This window comes from Colobus angolensis, unplaced genomic scaffold, assembly GCF_000951035.1.
Source record: "Colobus angolensis palliatus isolate OR3802 unplaced genomic scaffold, Cang.pa_1.0 Scaffold13, whole genome shotgun sequence".
Taxonomy (NCBI): Eukaryota; Metazoa; Chordata; class Mammalia; order Primates; family Cercopithecidae; genus Colobus; species Colobus angolensis.
In genome coordinates this window covers 6,387,486-6,405,594 of record NW_012114252.1, presented here as the reverse complement: position 1 = coordinate 6,405,594, position 18,109 = coordinate 6,387,486, and the positions used below count along the sequence as shown (strand labels likewise).

The 18,109-nt window shown below is 37.5% G+C and overlaps 1 protein-coding gene across 1 annotated transcript in view; it reads left to right on the top strand.

The window, feature by feature from the left end:
- The window catches only part of UGGT2 (UDP-glucose glycoprotein glucosyltransferase 2), a 249,095-nt gene that overhangs the window by 106,802 nt on the left and 124,184 nt on the right, over nucleotides 1-18,109 (top strand). Inside the window, exons 16-20 of the mRNA XM_011933802.1 lie at nucleotides 230-364; nucleotides 4,052-4,216; nucleotides 10,918-11,041; nucleotides 11,128-11,226; nucleotides 12,481-12,575. Of these exons, the coding sequence (XP_011789192.1) occupies nucleotides 230-364; nucleotides 4,052-4,216; nucleotides 10,918-11,041; nucleotides 11,128-11,226; nucleotides 12,481-12,575 (618 nt within the window). The remainder of the gene's footprint in view (nucleotides 1-229; nucleotides 365-4,051; nucleotides 4,217-10,917; nucleotides 11,042-11,127; nucleotides 11,227-12,480; nucleotides 12,576-18,109) is intronic.

Sequence of the window (18,109 nt, the reverse complement as noted above, 5' to 3'; positions counted from 1 at the left end):
AATAGAATAAATAACAAATTTGTTATGATATTTTTTGAAAACTATAGAATATTTTAAAACCATCTTTATTAGAAGATGATATATGGTCAAAATTATTTATTTGTATGTGGTATGTGTATATATGTAGTTAATATGTTTCAGACTTACAAAATAATCTACATGCTAAGGAAAAGAAAGAAAACTAATTGCTATAAGAAGAAAAGTAATTATAGTATCTAAATTTTCACAGATGTACCAAAAAATGAAGAAGGATCAAAATATACTCACTGTGGACAATGTGAAGAGTGTTCTCCAAAATAAATTTCCTCATGCTAATGTTTGGGATATTTTGGGAATTAATTCTGAATATGATGAAGAAAGAAAGGTAAGTTGGGACATTATGTTAAGTGAAGTAAGCCAGGCACAGAAAGACAAACACCACATGATCTCTACTCATGTAGAATCTTAAAAAAATGTCAGACTCACAGAAACAGAGCAAAATGATGGTTACCAGAGCCTGGGGTTGGCAGAATTGGGGAGATATTCGTCAAAGGATACAAAATTTCAGTTAGACTAGAGAAGTAAGTTCCAGAGATCTATCATACATGGTGATAACTATAGTTAATGACAACATATTGTATACTTGAAAATTACTAAGAGAGTACATTTTAAGGATTCTTACCACAAAATATGAGAAGTATGTAAGGTAATGCATATGATAATCGGCTTCATTAGCTATTCCACAATGTACATGAATATCAAAATATGCTGTATATCATAAACATATATAATTTTTACTTGTCATTTTTTTAAAAGGTAAACAATTAGAGGCTCAACCCAGAAGATTCAGAAAGAGCCAGAAAAAAAGGCAACAACTCAAAGAAATTTTCAGAGAAAGAAATAGTACAAAGAAATTCCAAAAATTAACGTATATGAGCCTTCATTAGAAGGGACTCACCAAATACGCAACACATTGAATGAAAGTGGAATGCTCTGGGGCATGGGGATAAGGAATACTTTTCTGAAGAAATGGTATTTAAGCTGAGTTCTGAAACAGGAGGAAAAGTTAGACAAAAGAAAAGGAGGGGGTTGTAAGAGGTTAACATTCCAGTCAGAGAAAAATGGTGAGGTCTGATATGTAAAGGAATGAGAGAAGCTGATGTTGCTACTGTGTAGACTGAAAGCATACGTTGTGCCTGTGTTAATGGGGTACAGTTGAGGAGATGAGGCTGGAGAGGCAAGCAAGGGGTCTGAATACACAGGGTCTTGTGAACAATATTTAATGCACTCATATCAGTAGAAGCTCTTGGCAACAGTGAAAAACCTGAAAGGAATTAAGTAGTGAAGTGACAGTGACATGCATTTTTTTAAAAGAGCATTCTTCTTTGTTGAGAATGGATTGTTGGTGGGGAGGAGTAGGTGTGGTGATAATGTATTAGGAAATATAAGAAATGTGAGATGGACTGTAGGCTTTTGGAAGAAGTGGAGGCAGAGAAAATGGACATACTTGAATTATTTAGGAAGTGCCATCCAGGTGCTGCTGGATTGGATAGGGTAGAGGGGAGATGAGAAATTGTCAAGGGTAACTCCTAGGGTTCAGCTGAACAACTAACTGGTAGCATTGATGCCATTGCTAAAAAGGAAAGGAGTGGAGGAAAAAAGGATTGGGAAATAAAATGAGAAGTGCAGTTTTTTTACATAGAGGATTTGAGGTGCCTGTGAGACTTCCAAGGGAGATGTGAAATCAGCAACTGGATATATGATCTATAGCTCAGAAGATGTGTGAGCTAAAAATATATAATGCAGTGTCATTGAATTATTTGTGGTAATTAGCTTTTGGAGTAGAAAGGTTGCCTAATTGGAAGTCATAGAGTAAGAGCAGAAGAGTGCCTGTATTTCTAGGAGGGACATCTTTCTTGAGTTCCAAACCCATGTATTCAACTGCTTAGTGGATTTCCCGTAAGCATCTTAAATCAAAAGAATCTAAAATCATGCCCATGATCTTCCTTGTTGCCCCAAACCTTTTTTTCTTCTTTATCTCCTGTTCTAGAGAGTAGGTAGCAACCACTCACCCACACCACCCATGCTGAAAGCCTAATAGTCATCCTTAACTAATTGTTTTCCTCACACCCTCCCAAAAAATAGGTCATCAAGTTCTATCAGTTTTGCCTGTTAAATATTTTGGAATCTGTTAAATATTTCAGAAACAGCTTCATTCTCATCTTGCGTATTACCACCGACTTTTGTTTTTGCTCTTGCTTTGTCTTTCCTATACAACTGTGGTAGCCCCTGAAGCAGTGTCCTAGAATATGCTCCTTCTTTAACATTGTTGCCATTGTATCCTTTTAAAAATAAGCAAATCAGATATTATTTGCCATGAACTCTCTTCCTAGATAGAGGATATTATTTACCATGACCTCTTTGATACCCCCAAAATACTGTATCAAGCTTACTTTTAATGTATCCATCTCTCCCTATCCTTATTAAACTATAAGTTTAGGAGAGAGTTTGCATATCATTTACATGAATTCATAAACCTAATACATAGTAGGTGCCCACTAAATGCACAGATAGTATAGTACAGTAGTTAAGAGTTCAGACTCTTGGTCAGACAGATCTGGGTGCAAATTCCACTTCCAAAACGCTGTGGCTGTGTAACATAAGAAGTTATTTAATCTCTCTGTATCTGTTTTATCATCTGTAAAATTGATGTAATAGTAGTACTTGGCTTTCAGTATTTGTGACAGTGTTGGCTATAATAATGATAATACTTAGTATTGGATAGCAAATGAGTTATGTAGTCACTTTTTAACTCATAAGCTAAAATTCAAATGTTGAAGACCTTGATGATCGGGCCTCTGCCTACACCGCTCTCTAACTCCATATCTGACAGCTGTCCCCCATATTTCACACCCTGTAAACACTGCTGTATTAGTCCATTTTCATGCTGCTGATAAAACATACCTGAGACTAGCAATTTACAAAAGAAAGCGGTTTAATGGACTCACATTTCCTTGTGGCTGGGGAAACCTCACAATCGTGGCAGAAGGTGAAAGGCATGTCTCACATGATGGCAGACAAGAAAACTTATGCAGGGAAATTCTCCCTTGTAAAACCAGCAGATCTCATGAGACATACTCACTTGTCACTAGAATAGCGTGGGAAAGACCTGCCTTCATGATCTCATTACCTCCCACCGGGTCCCCCCACAACATGTGGGAATTGTAGGAGCTACAATTTAAGATGAGAATTGGGTGGGGGCACAGCCAAACCATATCAACTGTGAATTTACCATTGCATGAGTATACCACACTCTCACTTCCCTTTCAGTCCTTGCTATACTCTCTTCACTTGCAATGTCTTTCTCTACTTTATCTCCCTGGGAAATTTTTATTAAGCCTTGAAGACTTTTAGTATCACTCCCTAAAAGAAGCCCTGTATAATCCCTTCCTCTCCATATTCCAGCTTGATTAGGTGCTTCTCCTGGGCCCCACAGAATCTTCTACATGCCTGTGTTTTCTCTGTATTGTATGTGAACCCCTTGAGAAAAGACTTTCAGCTCTATAATCACAGTGTCTAGCCTAATGCAGGTGGCAGGATTGAATCAGTGTTTATTGAATGTATAAATACAGGGATAAATAAGTCTCTGATGCCGATAAATGTTTGGATTTTTAATGTTAAGTAAATGTCATACTCTATACCAAGAATCAGCAAGTTCACCCACTGCTTGTTTTTGTGAATGAAGTATTTTGGGGACACAGCCATACTTGTTTATTCATATGTCGTCTATGACTGCTTTTGTGCTGTAACATAAGAGTGGAGTCATTGTGTCAGAAACTGGGTGGCTCACAAAGCCTAAAATATTTACTCTCTGGCCCTTGACAGAAAAAGTTTTTTGACTCCTTGTAGGTAATTTACTTTCCTTTAAGCAGTGTTTGGAAAGGACAGATAAAGTTATCAAAATGGATGTTTTTTCCCATGGTGTATGAAAATGTGGCAGTGTTCCATTTTCTTATGTTTATTTTTCAAACAATCATATTTTGTTTAACACTGATGTTTTTTAACTGAATAGACTGGAGCAAGCTTTTATAAGATGACTGGCCTGGGACCTTTGCCTCAAGCTCTTTATAATGGTGAACCATTTAAACATGAAGAGATGAATATTAAAGAACTAGAAATGGCTGTTCTTCAAAGAATGATGGATGCATCTGCATATTTACAAAGAGAAGTTTTTTTGGTAGGTAAGCATTTATAAGAAAATACACAATGAATAATATTTATAAATGATGTTATTAAAATTTTATTTTAATGACAAGTTAATTTGGTAAAAAATTTTTCATTCTGATCATTTAATAGTGATTTTTTAAATGATACTTTCAGCAGCTCAAGCCACACCACGGTCCTTGTGCAGAGACTGTGTTGCAGTGAGGCCCTTTACACTCCATGCCAAGGCAGATCTTCAGGAATCTGGAACACCCACTGTCCTCGATTAGGAGTTTAGGCTACCATGCTCCCTGTGCAGAGAACTTGGAGCCAAGGAGGTTTCCCAGCTCCACGCCTAGGCACACCTCTGGACACCTGGTGGTTGCCCACTGTATTCTCCCTCAGTATTGGTGCTTGTGCCTGCCATTAGGGTACCTGTAGGCAGGCCTGCTCAATCTGGCCCTGCCCATCTTGCCCACCATGTCTGAGCAGGGAACTCAGACCACTGTGCACACCATAGATCAGCCCATTGCCTGAGACAACAGAGAGATTATCCCAGTAACAAGGGTCAAGTATATACCCTGCCATGTTGGCCTCAGGTGGCTTTTACTCATAAGGGCTATCTACTGGCTTGTAGGTCAAACCACACAGCCCAAAGTAAAATCAGCTGATAGAAAAGCATAGGGCTATAGAAGCATCACTTAAGGAATTTCAAAATACAATTGAAAGCTTTATCAATAGACTGGACCAAGCAGGAGAAAGAATTTCAGAGCCTGAAAACCAGTGTTTTGAACTAACCCAGTCAGATAAAAATCACAAAGAATTTAGGCCAGGCGTGGTGGTTTATACCTGTAATCCCACCACTTTGGGAGGTCAATTCAAGAGGATCGCTTGAGCTGAGGAGTTTGAGACCAGCCTGGGCAACATAGTGAGACCTCCTCTCTACAAAAAAACTTAAAATTTAACCAGGTGTGGTGATGTGTGCCTATAGTCCCAGCTACTCAAAAGGCTGAGGCAGGAGGATCACTTGAGCCTAGGAGATGGAGGCTGCAGTGAGTCATGATCATGCCACTGCACTCTAGCCTGGATGACAGAGTGAGACCCTGTCTGAAAAGAAAAAAAAAGGCTGTCACTACAAAACTTAAAATTTAACCAGGTGTGGTGATGTGTGCCTATAGTCCCAGCTACTCAAAAGGCTGAGGCAGGAGGATCATTTGAGCCTAGGAGATGGAGGCTGCAGTGAGTCATGATCATGCCACTGCACTCTAGCCTGGATGAGAGAGTGAGACCCTGTCTGAAAAGAAAAAAAAAAAAAAAGAATTTTAAAAAAATTAACAGTGTTCAAGAAATACGGGATTATGTTAAACGAACCAAACCTACAAATTATTGGCATTCCTGCTAGAGAAGGAGAAAAACAACCAGGAAAACATATTTGAGGGAATAATTCAAGAAAATTTCCCTGATCTTGCTAGTGAAGTAGACATTCAGTTACAAGAAATTCAGAGAACACTGTGAGATACTATACAAAGTTAGCATCACCAAGGCTTATAGTCACCAAACTGTCCAAGGTCAGTGCTGAAGTAAAAATCTTAAAGGCAACTAGAGGAAAACAGGCAGATCACATACAAAGGGAACCCCATCAGACTAACAACAGACTTCTCAGTGGCCTATTTTCAGCATTCTTAAAAGAAATTCCAACCAATAATTTTGTATCTTGTCAAACTAAACTTCATAAGTGAAGGAGAAATAAAATATTTTCCAGACAAGCAAACACTAAAGGAATTCATTAGCACTAAACTGGCCTTACAAGAGCTCTTTAAGGGAATGGAAGAATGGTACAAAAACACACTTAAGTACATAGCCCACAGAACCTATAAAGTATCCACATGATAGAAACGGAAAAGCAGCCAGCTAAGAACTTCACATAGGATCAAAACCTCATGTACCAATATTAACCTTGAATATAAATGGCCTAAGTGCCTCACTTAAAAGGCACAGAGTGGCAGTTGGATAAAAAACAAGACCCATCTGTCTGCTGTCTTCAGGAGACCAATCCCATGCATGATGACACCTATGGGCTCAAAGTAAAGGGTTGGAGAAAGATTTATCATGCAAACAAAACAAAAGCAGAAGTTGCTATTCTTAGATAAAACAAACTTGAAACCAACAATAGATAATTATAAAGTGTTCAACAAGAAGACTTAACTATCCCAAATATATATGCACCAACACTAGAGCTCCCAGATTCATAAAACAAATACTTCCACAGCTATGAAAAATCTTAAGACAGCTACACAATAATAGTGGGAGACTTCAACTCCCCCACTATTATTGAACTAACCCACTCAGACAAAAATAAACAACAAAGAATTTAGGCTGGGCTGGGCACGGTGGCTCAAGCCTGTAATCCCAGCACTTTGGGAGGCCGAGACGGGCGGATCACGAGGTCAGGAGATCGAGACCATCCTGGCTAACACGGTGAAACCCCGTCTCTACTAAAAAATACAAAAATCTAGCCAGGCGAGGTGGCGGGCGCCTGTAGTCCCAGCTACTCGGGAGGCTGAGGCAGGAGAATGGCGTGAACCCGGGAGGCGGAGCTTGCAGTGAGCTGAGATCGGGCCACTGCACTCCAGCCTGGGCGACAGAGTGAGACTCCGTCTCAAAAAAAAAAAAAAGAATTTAGGCCGGGCATGGTGATTCATGTCTGTAATCCCACCACTTTGGAAGGTCAGTCCAAGAGGATTGCTTGAGCTGAGGAGTTTGAGACCAGCCTGGGCAACCTAGTGAAACCTCTCTACAAAAATCTTAAAACAGCCAGGCGTCGTGGTGTGTGCCTGTAGTCCCAGCTACTCAAAAGCCCGAGGAAGGAGGAAGACAGCAGACAGACGAGTCTTGTTTTTTATCCCACTTGCCATTGTGTGCTTTTAAAATGAGGTCTGTAGGCCATTTATATTCAGGGTTAATATTGGTACATGAGGTTTTGAGCCTGTCATGAAGTTCTTAGCTGGTTCCTTGCTGTTTCTATCATATGTTAGACACTGATAGTGTTAGACAGATTATCAAGGCAGAAAACTAACAAATTCTGGACTTAAATGGACGCTGACCAGTTGGACTTAATAGACATCTACAGAACATTCCACCAATCAGCCACGGAATATTTATTCTTTTCAGATGCACACAGAGCATACTCCAAGATCAAGCACATGCTTGCCCATAAAGCAAATCTCAATAAATTTTTAAAATCAAAATCATACCAGCATACTCGTGGGCCACAGTAGAATAAAAATAGAAATCAGAACTCAGAACATCTCTCAAAACTACATAATTATATAGAAATTAAACAACTTGCTTTTGACATCACTTTTGGGTAAACAGTGAAAAATTAAGGCAGCAATAATAAAAATTCAAATAAATGAAAACGAAAAACATACCAAGATGTCTGGCATGCAGCAAAAGCAGTGTTAAGAGGAAAGTTTGTAGTGCTAACCACCTATCTCAAAAATTTAGAACGATCTCAAAATAATGACTTAACATCACACTGAGAGGAATTAGGAAAAACAAGAATGAACTAACCTCAAAGCTAGCAGAAGAAAAGAAATAACTAAAATCAGAGCAGAACTGTACAAAATTGAGACCAAAAAATTTGTACAATGAATCAGTGAAACCAAATGTTGGCTCTTGGAAAGGAAAAACAAGATCAATAGACCACTAGCCAGATGAACAGAAAAAGGAGAAAAGATCTAAATAAGCACAAGTAGAAGCAACAAAAGTGACATTACAACTGATCCCGTAGAAATACAAAAGATCCTCAGAAGACCTCTGTGCACACAAACTGGAAAATCTAGAGGAAATGGATAAATTCCTGGTCTCCCAAGATTGAATCAAGAAGAAATTGATACCCTGAATAGACTGCTATGTTCCGTAATTGAACAGTAATAATAAACCTACCAACCAGTAAAAGCCCTGGACCAGATGGATTTATAGCTGAATTCTGCCAGATGTACAAAGAAGAACTGTTACCAATCCTACTGAAACTATTCCAAAAAACCAAAGAGGAGTGATTAATGCCTTCCTAACTCATTCTGCAAAACCCGTGTTACCCTGATACCGAAACCTGGCAAACATGCAACGAAAAAACTACAGGCTATTACTGACGAATATAGATGGAAAAATCCTCAACAAAATACTAGCAAACTGAATCCAGCAGCATACCAAAAAATTAATTCACCATAATCAAATAGGCTTCTCTCCTGGGAAGGGTTGGTTCAACATTAACAAATCAGTAAATGTCATTCACCACATAAACAGAATTTAAAACAAAAAATGTGATCATTTTGATAGATGCTGAAAAAGTATTCAGTAAAATCGAACATCCCTTCATGATAAAAAAAAACCCTCAATAAACTGCATTGAAGGAACATACCTCAAAAGAATAAGAGCCATCTATGACAAACCCATTGCCAGTGTCGTACTGAACAGGCAAAAGCTGGAAACATTTCCCTTGAGAACTGGAACAGGAGAAGGATGCCCAGTCTCACTATTCCTATTCATCATAGTACTGGAAGTCTTAGCCAGAGCAATAAGGCAAGAGCAATAAATAAAAGGCATCCAAATAGTAAAAGAAGTCCAGTATCTCTCTTCACTGATGATATGATTCTACACCTAGAAAACCCTAAGGACTCCACCAGACAACTCCTGGAACTGATAAATTACCTCAGTAAAGTTTCAGAATTCAAAATTAATGCACAAAAATCAGTAGCATTTCTATAGACCAATAACATTCAAGCTGAGAACCAAATCAAGAACTCAGTCCCGTTTACAGTAGACACACACAAAATAAATAACTAGGAATACAGCTAACTAAGGAGGTGAAAGATCTCTACAAGGAGAATTACTAAACGCTGCTGAAAGTAATCATATATTACACAAACAAATGGGTAAATATTCCATGCTCACGGATTGGAAGACTAAATATTGTTAACATGGCCATACTGCCCAACACAATCTATAGATTTAATGCTATTCCTATCAAACTGTTAATATCATTATTCACAGAATTGGAAAAAACTATTCTAAAATCATATGGAACCAGAAAAGAGCCCAAACAGCCAAGGCAATTCCAAGAAAAAGAACAAATCTGAAGGCATATTACCCAACTTCACACTATACTACAAGGCCAGAGCAGCATGGAACTGGTACAAAATAGACACATAGATTAATGGAACAGAATAAAGAACCCAGAAATAAAGCCACACACCTGCAACCATTTTAGCTTTGACAAAGTTGACAAAAATTAGTGGGGAAAGGATCCTCAATTCAATAAATGGTCCTAGGATAGCTGGCTAGCCACATGCAAACAAATGAAACTGGACCCCTACTTTTCACCATATTCAAAACTTAACACAAGATGGATTAAACAGTTAAGTATAAGACTGAAAACTATAAGAATTCTAGAAGAAAATCTGGGAAACACCATTCTGGACATCAGTCTTGGGAAATAATTTATGGCTAAGATCTCAAAAGCAATTGCATCAAAAACAAAACTTGACACATGGGACCTAATTAATTAAACTAAAGAGCACAGCAAAAGAAACTTGCAACAGAGTAAACACACACCCTACAGAATATACAGAAAATATTCACAAACTGTACATCCGACAAAGTTCTAATATCCCTAAGTAGCAAACAAATCAAGTAAAGAATAAATAACCCCTTTAAAAAGTAGGCAAACGACATTAACAGATACTTCTCAAAAGAAGACACACAGGCAGCCACCAAGCATATAAAGAAATGTTCAACATTACTAATCCTTAGATAAGTGCAAATCAAAACCACAAGGAGACACCATCTCATACCACTTAGAATGGCTATTATTAAAAAGTCAAAAAACAACAGATGCTGGCGAGGCTGAGGAGAAAAGGGAATGCGTATACACTGTTAGTGGGGATGTAAATTAGTTCAGCCCCTTTGGAAAGCAGATTGTAGATGTTTCAAAGAACTTAAAACAGAACTGCCATTCAACCCGGCAATCCCATTACTGGGTACATCTCCAAAGGAAAATAAATCGTTCTACCAAAAAGACACATGTATGTTCATTGCAGCACTATTCATAATAGCAAAGATGTAGAATCAGCCTATGTGTCCATCAGTGGTGGATTGGTTAAAGAAAATGTGGTACATATATAAACTGTGGAATACTATGCAGCGATTAAAAATGAAATCAGGCCCTTTGCAGCAACATGGACTCAGCTGGAGGCCAAGGAAACTAACACAGAAGCAGGAAACCAAACACTGCATGTTCTCACTTGTAAGTGGGAGCTAAACGTTGCATACTAACAGACATAAAGATGGCAGCAAGAGACACTGGGGACTTCTAGAGGGGAGAGGGAAGGGTTGAAAAACTATCTGGTACTATGCTCACTACCTGGGTAATGGGATCAGTCATACCGCCAACTTCAGCATTACTTGATATACCCGTGTTGTAACCAATCTGCATGTGTACCCTCGAATCTAAAATAAAAGCTGATATTCTTAAAAAAAATATTTAATTAAATTTATCTTAGGCATATTTGCATCTAAAAATTGCTTAATTGGAAAAGTTGTAATTGTTACAAGAAAATATTGTAATAATTCTAAATTGCTTATTTATTTTTGATTAATCTTTATATCTGCATAGTTTTTGAAACATGGTTATAAATTGCCTATATTGTCTAAATAACATTTTTGTTATTTTAGGGCACATTAAATGATCGCACGAATGCAATTGATTTTCTAATGGATAAGCATAATGTTGTACCCCGTATAAATTCTTTGATTTTGTATGCTAACCAGCAGTACCTCAATTTAATATCTACATCAGGTAAAATAATCCTATACTGTTCTACAAATGCTTATTGAGTTGTGAATGCTTTATTTATATTTAACATTTAATTTGAAATTTTTCAGTAACTGCTGATGTTGAAGATTTCTCTACTTTCTTTTTCTTGGATTCACAAGATAAGAGTGCTGTAATTGCAAAGAACATGTATTATTTAACCCAAGACGGTAATACGCATATTTTATTTACCTGAATTCTTAAAGTGATAGAAACTTGTAATCTTCATAAGGCAGTTGTATTATAAATTTTAATATGTTGTTATTTTTGAGTAGAGGCCTAGATTTCAATTTTAGAGTTTGTGAATTTTTTAGTATTTAACGTGTGCTGAGAAAACAATGCCTTCTATTCTAGCTTTGTTTATCTTATTTTTGCCTTTTTTAAAGTAAACTATTTTCACCTTTTTAAGAAAAGAATAAAATCTTTTCAGTACTATGTAAACTATCTTATAATGTATAAAGTACGATTACCACATCAGAGAAGATAATAATTCTTCTGCATTCTGATTAAATAACATGCAATGTTTTGCTTAAGGTAGGGGTTACAATCAGAAGAGAGGAGACCAAGACAGTAACACACTTGGGAAAAAGGATTTAGCCAAAACCAAGAAGTCTGCTGTGGGACTATAGATTTGTTAGGGTAAAATTAACTATTCAGATGGATGAATGTAATTCGAATTCGGTTGGTTTTTGTTTTGCTTTGTTTTGTTTGGCCTGCTTTGCTCTAGAAATAAAAACGAGCCAATGAGTAAAAGATTAAAGAAGGCTGATTTTGGTCTCAGTAGAGAAGTGGTAATTTTCTAACAGAGTGCATTAAACAGATGGGATGAACTATGTTGTAAGGGGCAAACTTTTGTATAGGAGAGAGATTTAAAGCAGAGGCCACACAACCAGTTCTTGTAAACGCTGTAGACGAAATCAGAGTTTCTACCAGATGGCTCCTGGATTACTGTCTTACAGATTCCATGATTTTATGTTCATAAAGGAATATGGCTACATATTGCTGTTTTCTGTATCTACTAGTAAGCTTGATTGTTATGGTTTTACATATATGTGGGATATAAATTTTTTTTTTTTTTTTTTTTTAACACATGTAGCTAGAAGGCAGATTTGCTTACCAACACTGGGAGTTTTACGTAAGCTTGTTTAATGAGTTACTCTTCTAGCTGGAAGCTTTATATATGCTTGTATAATGAATTACCCTTGTAGCATTTTTATATGTAATTTTATATGTATTTATTTTGTATGTATATATATGTACATGCATATATACATTCACACATAAAATTTTAACAATCTTTGCTTATTTTCAGAAATATTATTTTAGTATATTTGTTTTTTTTAATGTGTTAACCGCAGATGTTCCTCTGCTTTTGTTTTATTTTAAAAAAGAGTTAATTTGAGTAAACTGTTTGAAACTTTCAGATGACAGTAAAATTTCTGCAGTCACTCTCTGGATTATTGCAGATTTTGATAAGCCTTCTGGGAGAAAACTTCTTTTTAATGCATTAAAGCACATGGTAAGTACCTAGATATTCTTACCAACAGTTTTAATTTATTTCAATTTAAGGAAAGCAATATGAAGAACATGCTTTAAATATTTTCCCCTCCATGTTAATGTTTTAATTAAGTAGAGTAAGGAAGGAATTCAGATTTAGTCTTCATGTAAAATAGGTAACTTTGCTCAGGAAAAGAAAAACCTACCTGTTTTCTATGACTCGTGACATATATTCTCTGGTAGCCCTTGTGATCAGACATACAAATACCTCATATCGATTACAAATAGGGTATTAAACAAAGTAAATAACTCTAGACCCTACCACCACTTCAGTGACCCGAAATCCACTATTTACCAAAAATAGCTAGTAATAGCAATTTTTGGTCACATAATTAAGCAGCACTTTCTTTCCCTGATTCTTTAAGAAAAACTAAGTAAATTCATTTCAATGAAGAATATTTTAAACCTTAAGTCAACATTAAATGTCTTGTTGTTAATTATAAACCAGTATACTTCAAGAGTATACATTTCTATATATAAAAGTAGTCTTTCATAACTGTATTTCTAAGTTAACATGTTTATATAGATAAAAAAAACTTAAGAAACATAAACCAAAATATTTTATGAAATTGTTTTTATATTAGCTAAGTATAAATTTATTGCCGTATAAATTTGTTTACCACTTGGTAGTAAACAATGAACATTTTATCTTAACAGTTTCTGAGGTTCCAGAATTTAGGAGCAACTTACCTGAGTGGTTCTACCTTAGATTCTTTTATAAGTCTATAGTTAAGATTTTGGTTATTGTTGCAGTGATCCCAAGGCTTCACTGAAGCGGGAGGACAAGCTTCTAAGATGACTCACTTACATGCCACTGCAGGAGTCCTCAGTGTTTCATTGACTTTTAGCAGAGTGCTTTATTCCATTGCCACATAGACCTCTTTTTGGTGTTACTTAAGTGCCCTCACTTAATATGATGGGAAGATTGCATGAGGCCAGGAGTTCAAGCCCAGTCTGGGCAACATAACAAGACTCTGTCTCTAAAAAAAAAAAATTTTTTAAACAATTAGCCAGATGTGGTGATGCACACCTGTAGTCCCAGTTATTTGAGAGGCTGAGGTGGGAGGATCACTTGAGCCCAGGAGTTTGAGACTGCAGTGAGCTGTGATCACACCATTGTACTCTAGTCTGGGTAATAGAGTGAGACCCCAATAATTAGTCAGTGAAGAAAAGAACATACTGAACATAAGGGTTGTTAACATTTGTAGACTCCTGATAATTTTTAAGAAACGACTTTCCAAATGGCTGTTAATTTTCATAGTTTTTGAGGGGATCTGTCACATCACAGTATTGAAAGCCTTGATTTTTGTTATACCTAATTCTTTCTGCCAATTTAAAAAACAAAGATAGTTTCTTTTTTTTAATTATTATTTGTTTTTATTTTGAGACAGTGTCTCGCTGTGTCATTGAGGCTGGAGTGCAATGGTGTGATCTTGGCTCACCACAGCACCCAACTCCTGGGCTCAAGCAGTCCTCCCACCTCAGCCTCCTGGGCAGCTTGGGACTGCAGGTGCATGCCATCACACCCAGCTAATTTTTGTATTTTTTGTAGAGACGGGAGTTTTGCCATGTCATCTTGGCTGGTGTCAAACTCTTGAGCTTCAGTGATCAACTCACCTCAGCTTCCCAAAGTGCTGAGATTACAGGCATGAGCCACTGTGCCTGGCCAAAGATGGCGTCTTATTTGTATTTATTTGATAAGTAGTTACAAGAAAAATTTTTCTTTCAATATGACTTTATTTTTAGCTTAGATTCAGGGGGTACATGTGGAGATTTGTTACATGGGCATATTGTGTGATGCTGAGGTCGGAGCTTCTAATGATTCTGTTGTCCAAGTAGCAAACATAGTACCTGATAGGTAGTTTTTCAACTCTCGTGGCCCCCCTTTCTCCCTCTCCATCCCCTTTTGGAGTCCCCAGTGTCTACTCACATATTTGTGTCCCTGCGTATCCATTGTTTAGCTCCCACATAAGTGAGAACATGCAGCATTTAATTTTCTGGTTTTGTTAGTTCACTTAGAATAATGGCCTCCAGCCAAGCCCATGTTGCTGCAAAGGACACGATCTCATTCTATCAATCAATGTGTAGATTGATTTCAATCTGTACATATTGTGTAGTATTCCATGGTATATATGACTCACATTTTCTTTATTCAGTCCACCATTGATGGGCACCTAGGTTGGTTCCATGTCTTTGCCATTGTGAATAGTACTGTGATAAACATGAGTGCAGGTACCTTTTTTGGTGGAATGATTTATTTTTCTTTGGATATATACCCAGCAATGGAATTGTTGGGTCAAATGGTAATTCTGTTTTTAGTTCTCTGAGAAATCTCCAAACTGCTTTTCACAGTGGCTGAACTAATTTTCATTCCCACTGTGTTTAGGCATTCCCTTTTTCTCTGCAACCTTGCGAGCATCTGTTATTTTTTGACTTTTTAGTAATACCAATTCTGACTGGTATGAGATGGTATCTCTTTGTGTTTTTGATTTGCATCTCTCTGATGAGTTAGTGATATTGAGCATTTTTTCATGTTTGTTGGCAGCTTGTATGTCTTCTTCTTAGAAGTGCCCATGTCCTTTGCTCACTCTGTAATGGGGTTGTTTTTGTCCTCTTGATTTGTTTATGGAACATTTTTCTATGTTTATTAGCCAGTTATGTTTCTTTTCTGAATAAGTATTTTTCTGTAACTTCATGTAGTGCTCCTGAGGAAAAAAAAAAGTCACAGTGTGAATCTTTACCCACTATTCTGTCCTTCCAAGTGGGAGACGCATGCTAACACTGCTTCCTATCCACTATCTGGAAAACAGCAACAACAACAACAAAAACACTGTCACCACCTTTTTTTTTCAACTTTTAAGAGTGTATGTGTAGGATGTGCAGGTTTGTTACACAGATAAACGTATGCTATGGTGGTTTGCTACAAAGATCATCCCATTGCCTAGATATTAAGCCCTGCATCCCTTAGCTATTCTTCCTGATGCTCTCCCTCCCCACACTGCCCACCCCCAACAGACCACTGTGTGTGTTGTTTCTGCCATTTTGTCCATATGTTCTCATCATTCAACTCCCACTTAAAAGTGAGAATATGTGGTGTTTGGTTTTCTGTTCCTGTGTTAGTTTGCTGAGGATGCAAACTCATCCTCCTTCCGTGCAGCTCCATTTGCAGCTCCTTCCGTGTCCCTGCAAAGGACATGATTTCATTCCCTTTTATGGCTGTATAGTATTCCATGGTGTATATGTACCTCATTTTCTTTATCCAGTCTGTCATCGATAGGCATTTAGGTTGATTCCATGTCTTTGCTATTGTGAATAGTGCTGCAATGAACATACACGTTCTGTATCCTTATAATATTTATATTCCTTTGGGTATTACCTAGTAATGGGATTGCTGGGTCAAATGGTAATTTTGTTTTCAGTTCTTTGAGAACAATCTCCAAACTGCTTTTCATAGTGGCTGACCTAATTTTTATTCCCACTGTGTTTAAGCATTCTCTTTTCTCTGCAACCTCACCAGCATCTGTTCTTTTTTGACTTTTTAGTAATGCCCATTCTGACTGGCATGAGATGTTATCTCATTGTGGTTTTGATTTGCATTTCTCTAATGATCAGTGATGTGGAGCTTTTTCCTCATATTTGTTGGCCACATGTATATCTTCTTTTGAGAAGAGTCTGTGTACTTTGTCCACTTTTTAATGGGGTCGTTTGTTTTTTTCTTGTAAATTTAAGTTCCTTGTAGACTCTGGATATTAGACCTTTGTCAGATGGATAGATGGGAGAAATTTTTTCCCATTTCATAGATTATGTGTTCTCTCTGATGATAGTTTCTTTTGCTGTGCAGAAGCTCTTTAGTTTAATTAGTGATATATCCCATTTGCCAATTTTTGCTTTTATCACAACTGCATTTGGCATTTTCTTTTCTTTTTTTTTTTTTTTGAGACGGAGTCTCGCTCTGTCGCCCGGACTGGAGTGCAGTGGCCAGATCTCAGCTCACTGCAAGCTCCGCCTCCCGGGTTTACGCCATTCTCCTGCCTCAGCCTCCCGAGTAGCTGGGACTACAGGCGCCCGCCACCTCGCCCGGCTAGTTTTTGTATTTTTAGTAGAGACGGGGTTTCACCGTGTTAGCCAGGATGGTCTCGATCTCCTGACCTCGTGATCCGCCCGTCTCGGCCTCCCAAAGTGCTGGGATTACAGGCTTGAGCCACCGCGCCCGGCCGCATTTGGCATTTTCACCATGAATTCCTTGCCGATGTCTATGTCCTGAATAATACTGGCTAGATTTTCTTCTAGAGTTTTAATAGTTTTTGGTTTTACATTTAAGTTTTTCATTCATCTTGAGTCAGTATTTGTATAAGGTGTAAGGAAGGGGTCCAGTTTCAGTTTTCTGCATATGGCTAGCCACTTCCAGCACCGCTTATTAAATAGGGAACCCTTTCCCCATTGCTTACTTTTGTCAGTTTTGTTGAAGATCAGATGGTTGTAGATGTGTGGTCTTATTTCTGAGTTCTCTATTCTGTTCCGTTGGTCTATGTGTCTGTTCTTGTATCAGTACCTTGCCATCTTGGTTACTGTAGTATTGTATATTTTGAAGGTGGGTGGCATGATACCTCCAGCTTTGTTCTTTTTTCTTAGGGTTGGCTTTACTATTCGGGCTCCTTTTTGGTTCCATATGAATTTTAAAATCACTTTTTCTAAATATATGAAGAATGTCAATGTTAGTTTAAGGGGAATAGCTTTGAATCTATAAATTACTTAGGGCAGTATGGCCATTTTCATGATGTCGATTCTTCCTATCCATGAGCATGGAATGTTTTTCTATTTGTTTGTGTCCTCTTTGATTTCCTTTGAGCAGTGGTTTGTAATTCTCCTTGAAGAGATTCTTCACTTCCCTTGTTAGCTGTATTCCTAGGTATTTGATTCATTTTGTAGCAATTGTGAATGGGATGGCTCTGCCTACTTGGTGGTGGTGTATAGGAATGCTAGAGATTTTTGCACATCGATTTTGTATCCTGAGACTTTGCTGAAGTTGCTTATCAGCTTAAAAAGCTTTTGGGCTGAGATGATGGGGTTTTCTAGATACAAAATCATGTTATCTGCAAACAAAGATAATTTGACTTCCTCTCTTCCTATTTGAATACTCTTTCTTTCTTTCTCTTGCCTGATTACCCTGGCCAGAACTTTCAATACTGTGGTGAATAGGAGTGGTGAGAGAGGGCATCCTTGTCTTGTGCCAGTTTTCAAGGGGAATGCTTCCAGCTTTTGCCCATTCAATATGATACTGGCTGTGAGTTTGTTATATATGGCTTTTATGATTTTGAGGTATGTTCCTTTAGTACCTGGTTTATTGGGAGATTTTTTTTATTTTTTATTTTGTTATTATTATACTTTAAGTTCTATGGTACATGTGCATAACGTGCAGGTGTGTTACATATGTATACTTGTGCCATGTTGGTGTGCTGCACCCATCAACTCGTCAGCACCCATCAACTCGTCATT